This window comes from Megalobrama amblycephala, linkage group LG12, assembly GCF_018812025.1.
Source record: "Megalobrama amblycephala isolate DHTTF-2021 linkage group LG12, ASM1881202v1, whole genome shotgun sequence".
NCBI lineage: Eukaryota > Metazoa > Chordata > Actinopteri > Cypriniformes > Xenocyprididae > Megalobrama > Megalobrama amblycephala.
Window position 1 is genome coordinate 20,412,908 of NC_063055.1, and position 9,225 is coordinate 20,422,132.

The following is a 9,225-nucleotide window of genomic DNA, read 5'->3' on the forward strand; positions in this document are numbered from 1 at the left end:
GAATAAACTATTCTGACGCATAACAAAATAATAGTTTGTGAAATTTAAAGTTTTCTTTTATGGTTACGTTTCTCTGGTCACAACAATCATGGCTGCTCCGGAAGTCCGTTTTTCACACACTGACTGGCGCATATATTCTGCGCAACTTCCCTTCATCCTTCCTTTTTCGAGCTCCGTGTGAAGGGGGAGACATCACGGCAAAATGAGGCACGTGAGAAATATTCATATATATGTATTTATAACGTGTTTAATTCCCATTCATTTTTATTTTACCTTTTTATGAGTATGTGAGCAAACATATCGTCAAGCAATGTCAGTCGGACATTGTGATGTTTTCTTTGTTTTTGACAGTCGAGCAGTTTTTGAGAGCTGCGGCGCAGTATAGTGGGCCATCTACAATGCAATCCGGTTTAATCTGAGAATTGTTTAACTTCATCTGAAATTATAGTCGTCTAGAAGGCTGTTATTCATAGATAACATTATTAATATCGATATATTGAAGTTTAAAAACGGCGTTTTGAAGCATGTTAATGATATATTTGCCGGGCAATCTGCTTACGTAGTCATCGCGACATTTATGCACTCGAGACACTCAAGAGTAACTAGTCGTACAATTTAATCGCATTTTTATCTTTCTAATTTTTTTTTATTTCATTTTTTTAACAGCAAGGTCTCAAGAGACACTTTGTACGAGGCTGTTCGGGAGGTCCAGTCTGGTTCCCGTCGTAAGAAGAGAAAGTAAGACTCGGACCATATTGTTTTCCCCAATAACTGACAAATTATTCTATGGCAGGCCATATTATCATTTATACATTTCTAACTATTATCTAATACTTAATATCTGTATTATTATAACTTTTTTTTAATTCAACGAGCAAGTATTTTAATAGTAAACCATGTGTTTTTCAAAATCTAATACTTCCATTGTGGAGTATTTGAGATTGCTGCTAGCGTTTAATACATCAGGACTATAGATCTATTTATAGCTCTTTGTATTGTTGCAAATAACTGTAATAGTACCTAATGAGCAGTTACTTCTGAACTGAATAGGTACCAGCAACAATTGGAATTCATGTTAGAATTGTGTAGTTTATCTTAACTTTTTTACCCAGTAGTAATGTCACAATTGGGATAGTGATTTTGTATCAAAGAAACTAGTCACTAGTACTCTTGAAAGTTCTGATGAACAACAAAACTATTGGATTACTTGCTTGATTAAATTATAATTAAATGGTTAAAAGGAATAATTGTTCAACTGCCTCTGCTTAAACTCAGCACCACCAGTTAACTGCAAATGGGGTATTTATAATAACTTTTATATTTAAGGTTTCTTGAGACTGTGGAACTGCAGATCAGCTTGAAGAACTACGATCCCCAGAAGGACAAGCGTTTCTCAGGCACTGTCAGGTTCGGACCTTTACTGTATCACCCAGCCTTCTTGCAGCTTGCCCTTTGCTTTGCCTGAATGAATCTCTGAATGTCTTGACATGGATTAGTTATCCACTTGATTAAATTGCATGATCAGGCAGGTTAAAGGCAGGCAGTTGAGAACAGCCTCGGGTAGTCTGACTGAACCACCCATTTTCAGGGTTGGTGAAGCAGGCGGACCCCTACCCTGGGTCTTAAAACATGAGGGGAGGTTATAGGTGACTGTTTTTATGCCGTCATACCTAAACCGACCATTTTGTTAAATGCCTGTGCTATCGACACCTGATGCCAGCTGAGGTGGTATGGGTAAGACTCTTCTGATCTGCCTCACATGGGTTGAAAGGGGTCTGATATGCTTATGTTTGTCAGTCTGTTTAATCCATCGCTCCTCACAGGCTGAAGACAACCCCACGCCCCAAGTTCTCCGTGTGTGTCCTTGGTGACCAGCAGCATTGTGATGAAGCCAAAGCCGCCGAGCTTCCACACATGGACATCGAGGCTCTTAAAAAGCTCAACAAGAACAAGAAAATGGTGAAGAAGCTGGGTGAGTTTTCTTCTGGAAATGTGCTCAACAGAACATTAGCGATTAAATTAGAAGACTTGCATGTGCTCTGTTCATTCTGGATTGAGTCTACATGATGATCTTCTTGTTCTCCTTTTAGCAAAGAAGTATGATGCTTTCCTGGCCTCTGAGTCTCTGATCAAGCAGATTCCTCGTATCCTGGGACCTGGCCTCAACAAGGCAGGAAAGTTTCCCTCTCTGCTCACCCATAATGAGAACCTGGGCACCAAGGTGGATGAAGTGAAATCCACCATCAAATTCCAGATGAAGAAGGTATATTTATTTTAGTGAAATCGCATCACTTTTTCACTCGAGCATGCACTAGTGTTCAAAAGTTGATCAATTTGGTAAAAAAATAAAGCCTCAAGTCACAGTTTTCACAAAGCGGCACAACTGTTTTCAACATTGATAAGAGAAGTTTGAGCACCAAATTGGCATATTAGAATGATTTCTGAAGGATCATGTGACCCTAAAGATGGGTGATGCTGAAAATTCAGCTTTGCCATCACAGGAATACATTAAATTTTAAAATATATTTTAACTGCAAGGTGTTGTATGTGCTGTTTGAGAGACTTAATTTTAAGAATGACTGTATTTGTCCAACTGGGAAAATTGTGCTTGTGACTATTTGAAAAGTTTATAACGGTCCTCTGTCATGTTCAGGTTCTGTGTCTGGCTGTGGCTGTTGGTCATGTCAAGATGACTGAGGAAGAGCTGGTCTACAACATCCACCTGGCTGTGAACTTCCTGGTGTCTCTGCTGAAGAAGAACTGGCAGAACGTCAGAGCTCTCTACATCAAGAGCACCATGGGAAAGCCACAGCGCCTCTATTAAAGACTTTGTTCCATAATTTTCTACAATAAATGTGGAGTTGGTCCAAATCTTGTCTGTTTCTTCTTTCGTGTCATTCATGATCTTTAAAATAAATGCTAAATTTGCTGATTGTTGCACCAGAAGTGGATATAACTGGTCTTTAGTTTGCTAAACCATGCCATCCAGGTATCTTGTCAAAATTTTAAAAAAAAAATTTTTTTTTTAGCACTATAGACTGGTTTAGTGTGATAAGCTGCACTGTATGCAGTGCATAGTAAAAGCTTGATTATAAAGTGCTTCGTGCATTCATATTGGCACCTGAATTGTATATTGTAGTAAGCACACCATGCCAAGTACATTTTTTTGCATTTGTTTTGTACTGTTTGTCAATGTCTATCATGCTAGTGTATGTGGCAGCCATGACATGTCTAAAACTGCCACCTCTATCTCTTAATGAGATTATGTAGTGCCTGTTAGGAGTAAGAAAGGTGGAGAGCAAGAAATCACAGTAAATGTCATGGTAAGAAAGCATTTGTCTTCATTTACCATTACTTTGTTTTGTGGTTCCCTTGAGTGGAGCAGTATATCTGTTTTCCAATCCAATTGTGGTTTGAAGGAATTTATGTAATGTTTGCGGGCTTTTCACGGAGGACAAGAATATGTAGGCAGAATTCATAGCTCTTTATCTTGAAACCTTGGTTTTTACAGGTTTTTTTTTTCTTCCCTCACCATGGTGATGGAGAAATAAGAATACGCTTTAGTTGGGCTTTACGATCTGAATTTTATAGTTTTAGACAAATCTCAGTTCTTAATCTTTTTTTGTCTTGGAATTAATATGCAGATTAAAACTTAGTTTGTGAGGAAAAATAGTCATCTAATCCATTCATTACTATATTCTCCTGGGACCCAAAAAAATTGTTTTTTTGTTTGTTTTTTTCCCTCCGTGTCATTACATTGTAGTGGACACCAGGACTAAGTTGTTTAAAAAATGAAATGACAATTGTTTTGTTTTTAAATCAATCAATTTTTAGGCTTCAGGATTTTTTTTTAACTAAACTTTGTTTAAAGATGATTCTCAACTGTTATGAAAGATATAATGGAATTAATATACCATTTTACTTTATGCAATATGTGGGTAAAATAGTCAAACATGGGTTTTCCCTTTCAATATAATGCATCTACACACTGTATCTAATTTGCATATTAATGTGTTCTTGGGGCAACATATTGGAAAAAAAGTGTAATAATTGGCAACATTTTCATAATATCTAATAATTAATAGGAACATTGATAAATAATTTATTTCGCTATTCACTTGTGTCTCCCAAAGTGCCTGATAAACATGAGTCCTGGTGTCATGTATAAATTCGATGTCCTGTTTCGTAACATGTTTTGATTAGAAACACCATATTTTCCTGAGATGTTGATTTATAACAAACAATTTGAAAATTAATCAGATTTAAATGATAATTACAAAATATATTACAATAAGAATGCTAATTTTGATCATTAAATTAATTTCAGTCATATTTAAAGACCAAAGAGAAGTTGTCATTGTGAAACCTCCAAAAATTTGGTATCTGAACATGCTCTTTACAGGCCTCCTGAGTTAAAACTGTGACATGTATGATGTCAGAGAAAATCACTAAAATGTAATGTCCACTACAGAGGACAAAAGTCTATTCTTGCGTCCCAGGAGGATATTTAATAGTATTGTTAACTATACATTACAATTTATTAATGGTTAGGCCTGTGAAGACCCGCAAGTGCTGACCAACAACCAAACAGAGAACAGTGGGAATGACTGTGAGGAAGGTAACACTTCAACAAAACCATTTACTCAATACATCCTGCTTATTCTTAATCATCAGGGTATATAATTAACTATTAAGTGACTTTCTTTCTCTTCTGAAGGGTCTAGACACGAGAACCACATTTCCTTAGAAGAGCCGTCTGTTATTGAGAGGCTGGGTCCTAACAGGTGATTTACTCAAACAACTCTAGCTTTATATTCGTTGGATATCCAAGTATATGATTCTTCCTTTGTGGACATGAATTCCTATGTCTTATTTTACTCTATTATAGTGATGACTTGACAGAGGAGGAACTGGAGGTCAGTCCATTTTATTATTAAAATGTATAAAATAGCCTATACAATTCTTTCAAGTAGGGCTGGGCGATATATCGCATATGATTGTCACGCGCATTTCGTCAGTAAAGCCGGTTCCCTGACTACCGCTAAATCGCCATCACCTGCTTTCAAATAGAGCGCCATTTAATAGACAGAGCCGTAGATCACTGACAAGCCACGCAATATCACGTTCATTATCGCAGATGAATCGCCTTCAATAATGAACGCGATATTGCGTGGCTTGTCAGTGATCTACGGCTCTGTCTATTAAATGCCGCTCTATTTGAAAGCAGGTGATGGCGATTTAGCGGTAGTCAGGGAACCGGCTTTACTGACGAAATGCGATATATCGCACAGCCCTACTTTCAAGTGTGGTATAACTTTTTTTTTTTTCTATGTAGATTCATTTTTTTATCTAAATAAATGCATTTTTATTGAATTCAATTAAAATTCATTTGAATTCAGTTTTGAAATCAGTTTTTTGCTCACCTTCAGGGATCAGGGATTCTTAAATTTTTTGTCAGCTGAAACCCTTTGATCTAAAATACTTCATTAAAGTAGGCCTATTACCCAATTTTTCGATAATATTTCAATAATTTAACAACCCATTCACATGTTCACGGATATCTGATGTCACAGGACATGCAGGTTAAAAAAATATTTAATCTTTTTTTGTGTGTTTTATTTTGATTGTTTTTATTTATTTTTAATCTTATTTAAATATATTTCTAAGTATGTTAAATATTTCTTATTTTTTTCCCTAAATTTTTTGCTGCGGTCACAGGCTGCTTTCTCTCGGCTGTCTGTGGCCTTTCGCTGTGACCAGTTCACTCTGTGTCAAAGGCTGGAGACGGAGGAACACGCTCGGGACAATGCTGAGGACAACCTCAAACTGGAAGTGGAAAGAGGCATGGAAATAATTGAGGTATGACTACAGTCTGAGAAAAGCTTTTTTTTTATTATTTATTTTTTTGGATTCAACCTTTGCCAATTCTTGGAGTGTTTTTTTTTTTTCACTAGACACTCAAGGGAATGTGTTTAGATATCAAACGGGCCGGGCTCCTCCAGCGTCTTGAGCTGTGTCTTAACATTATCGGGGGCACCATCGGACGAATCTCCAACACAGCAGAGGTTCTTGGGGCAGTGCATCAGGTATCGGTTCATACGTGATTTTACCCTGGATAGCAAAGCCAGAGAACATTACAGTGGGTCCCACTAAGTTGGAAGTTCAATAAATGGCCTTTTAATATGTAAAATCCAATTCTGTCTCTGTGAGTAGGAGGCTAAAGTGAGCCATGCAGTGGAACTGATGGTGGCTCATGTGGAGAACCTGAAGCTCCGCCACGAGAGAAACAGCGTTGAATTGGAGGAAATGAAGAAACAAATGGAGAAAAGCAGCCGAGAGCAATATGTCTCTGAGCAGTGGGGTAGGAGAACACCCATTCGGGTTCTCTCATGATGTTAAAGTTGTGATGCATCCACCTGCATTTTGAATTTTTTATTTATTTATTTATTTTTTATTACTGCAGAGGAAATTGACTCTGTTGACAAGCTGGAAAAAGACTCACAGAAGGTACTGATTGCATACTAGTTCAGTTTTATTACAAATGTCTTTTTCAATTAAATTTTTGTTTTTGTTTTTTTTATTTATGTAGATATATAAATAATTTGTAGTTTAGTGTGAATTAAATGATTTGTTAGAGTATTAACTGATTGATAACACCTGTCTCTTTTCTCTTCTGTCTCACTCTCAGCCACATTTACGGCGTAGAATCAGTACAAATGTCATCACAAAGCAAATCCAGGTTGTGCCAAATGAGTTTCGTTCACTCAATTACATTTTAACCACAATAAACATCAGATGTTATCAGTCTAAATTTAGTTTAACTGTACTTTGTTTCTCTTTTATTTAAAGAGACAAAAAGTAATGGAGTTAGAAGCTTTATTATCTTCAGTGTCCAATGAGATCAGTGACAGAGAATCAAACACAAAGAAACCAGACCACACAGAAGACTGCCTTCTAGTGGACAGAGGGTAATTTGGATACAGTATATGTTTAAAATCTGTAGCAACAGAACTTTTTTTCTGTTTAGAGCGCTGCAGGAATGACTTGTTTTTGTAGGCCGAAAGCCGGAAATGAATTATGAGTTTTATTATACAACATAAAATACATAACTAATACCCCACTAATGCTTTTTTTTCACTTGGCTTTCACTAACAAATGGCTAAATGGGACTACAGGGGTTGTCAGGGACATTAAACATCATTACGCCCGAACAGGAAAACTCATCTACTCGCTAGTCTGCTTTCACGGCCTTGTTGTGTTTGTAATCATACTCCACCTCAAACTTCCAGGGAAAATTACCGAAAGAGTGGTTTGAAGCTTAATGATGCGACCGTGTTGTTGTTTTTCTACTTCTGGCGATTGCAATTAGGCTTCAGAATTCATAAAAGTTGAACAAAACCTGTAAAAATCTAAATTTTGTGGTCGCAGAGCATATTCTGTGGAAAATCCTATTGGGTTTTGTCAAGGGAACCAAGGTGATGCTAACTTCTGGGTTGGCTTTCCAAAATCATCACTACAGCACTCTATTGTGACATACATCTGACTGAAACAGATTATTGAAAAAGAAAAAAACGTAGGGTGGAGACTTGGTTTTTTTAAATGAAATGTGTTGTTGAACAATTCACAGTAAGATAAATAACATGCGTTTAGAAAGTACATGGTGAATTTTTGCCATTTCGTCAAAATGAAATTTAAATTTGACCCTAGTGAAGTCCTGTCCTAATGTTTTTCTTTTTACATATGATATATCTTTTACTCTAAAATACATAACATTTTGAAAGTAAAATTGGTTGACTTTTATGTTCTGATACCATATCCAAAGTCTCACACTTCTTAAGGCAAGCAGCACCTCGAGAGGACAGTCCCTCACAAACTGCCATGGTGAATGACCCTGAGGAGACATCCTCTGCCCAAATTCTTCCCAGCCAGACTCTGAGACTTGAGCAGGACCCCTTCTATGTAAAAAAGTAGGTCACTTAAAACATGGGCACATTGCTTTTAAAAATCCTGGAGAAGAACTTTCATGAATAAATTCAGGGTGTACACAACAACAATGTACTAAAAACGGAAATGTTTTTCCTTTGCTTATTTCACGTACAGACAACAACGTTGTCAAAACGATCACCGTTCACAAGGATTCGCAAAAATGACTAAAAACGCTGTGTAATAAATGACAGGCCAGTAGTCACTTTGTAAAGAAACATTATGCATATATAGACTGAGCACGTAATACGCATGCGCATGATGTGACCTTTTTCGCAAATCTGCATTTTTGTTGTTTACATGGAGCCGATAATGGTATCGTTTTCAAAAACTTGTTTTTTCCAGTAGGGTTTGAAATCGGGTTTCAAAATACAACTCAAACTGGTAGCTGGTCCATACTGGTCATTAGCTGTTCCACCAGCACCACCAGCTTGGGTGTTACAAAACGGTGTTGTGTAAACGGCCCCTTAGACTGTTGATTTTATGTCTGCTACAGTCAAATAGTGGTTTATTAATTATTTAATAATTATTAAAATAACAGAAACACAAGCTCACTGGCAGCGTTACCTCATCAAAGGCTGAGGAGGAAGGCGGCGCTGGAGCAGAGTCATGTCGGGCTCAAGAGATCTGAGCACGACCTCAGAGACTGTGATAGATGTGTCATTAGCTTGTGAGTTACACTTAATACTTAATACACATACTGCTTATTTACTAGCTTATTCTTTTATTTATTGAATTATTAATGCATTTTTTTCTGAACTCACTGATCACTTGTATTGTTTGTGACTCCGCCTGCAGACAGCGCCCCCTGATGCAATGGATGTATCACTGCCGCTGGATAATCTTGGCCATCTACCTCACTGTTCTTTGCTCAATCATAATATTAGCCATATTAGTGTGGCTGCTGCAAACACCTGTCTTATGGATGTGAAAAAATTATAATAAATATCCATAGAAATTGTTAAAAGTACTGTTGATAGCTTTTGGTTACTGTTTGGTCGATGTTTTAACTGTTTTACGGAAAACTCTTAAATGTATAGTTTGGAAATGGTCTCAGAATAAAAATCTTGCACTAGCACTTATGTCAATGTATATTATACAACTGTTTTATTCAATGTAAATTAAATATTTGAAAATATGACAAAAATACACAAGACATACTAGTGATGATCTGTGAGATTGTTTATTAAAGTGTATTATAAATAATATAAAATATATTTCATAATTAGTGTACAAACATGA

At 36.7% G+C, this 9,225-nt stretch overlaps 2 protein-coding genes across 4 annotated transcripts; both read left to right on the forward strand.

Moving 5' to 3' along the window:
- The first annotated feature begins 61 nt into the window (after positions 1–61).
- Positions 62–2,871, forward strand: rpl10a (ribosomal protein L10a). The gene is made up of 6 exons (XM_048209564.1): positions 62–207; positions 667–738; positions 1,327–1,407; positions 1,824–1,972; positions 2,091–2,263; positions 2,654–2,871. The coding sequence occupies exons 1-6, from the start codon at positions 203–205 to the stop codon at positions 2,822–2,824; spliced, it is 651 nt and encodes a 216-aa protein (XP_048065521.1). The 5' UTR covers positions 62–202; the 3' UTR covers positions 2,825–2,871.
- Positions 2,872–2,881: 10 nt separating this feature from the next.
- On the forward strand, positions 2,882–9,135 carry si:ch211-163l21.11 (inositol 1,4,5-triphosphate receptor associated 2). 3 transcript variants are annotated; one of them, XR_007187425.1, is made up of 13 exons: positions 2,882–3,323; positions 4,552–4,618; positions 4,718–4,784; positions 4,889–4,916; positions 5,719–5,859; positions 5,955–6,086; positions 6,214–6,361; positions 6,464–6,507; positions 6,689–6,739; positions 6,850–6,968; positions 7,823–7,967; positions 8,525–8,653; positions 8,782–9,061. XR_007187425.1 is itself a non-coding variant. In XM_048209562.1 (13 exons), the coding sequence occupies exons 1-13, from the start codon at positions 3,321–3,323 to the stop codon at positions 8,912–8,914; spliced, it is 1,191 nt and encodes a 396-aa protein (XP_048065519.1). In that variant the 5' UTR covers positions 2,889–3,320; the 3' UTR covers positions 8,915–9,135. The 3 variants fall into 3 exon arrangements, 2 of the variants coding, with proteins under 2 accessions (XP_048065519.1, XP_048065520.1); XM_048209562.1 differs by having other exon boundaries at positions 2,889–3,323; positions 7,839–7,967; positions 8,782–9,135; XM_048209563.1 differs by lacking the exons at positions 2,882–3,323; positions 4,552–4,618; positions 4,718–4,784; positions 4,889–4,916 and adding an exon at positions 5,274–5,582 and having other exon boundaries at positions 7,839–7,967; positions 8,782–9,135.
- The last annotated feature ends 90 nt before the right edge of the window (positions 9,136–9,225 follow it).

What these genes read in the sequence shown, in the direction of transcription:
- rpl10a (XM_048209564.1), top strand. An exon ending in GAAAATGGTGAAGAAGCTGG is followed by an intron (nt 1,973 to 2,090) that starts GTGAGTTTTCTT and finishes TTCTCCTTTTAG; the next exon opens with CAAAGAAGTATGATGCTTTC. An exon ending in TCAAATTCCAGATGAAGAAG is followed by an intron (nt 2,264 to 2,653) that starts GTATATTTATTT and finishes TGTCATGTTCAG; the next exon opens with GTTCTGTGTCTGGCTGTGGC.
- si:ch211-163l21.11 (XM_048209562.1), top strand. An exon ending in TGACAGAGGAGGAACTGGAG is followed by an intron (nt 4,917 to 5,718) that starts GTCAGTCCATTT and finishes CTGCGGTCACAG; the next exon opens with GCTGCTTTCTCTCGGCTGTC. An exon ending in GATAGATGTGTCATTAGCTT is followed by an intron (nt 8,654 to 8,781) that starts GTGAGTTACACT and finishes CTCCGCCTGCAG; the next exon opens with ACAGCGCCCCCTGATGCAAT.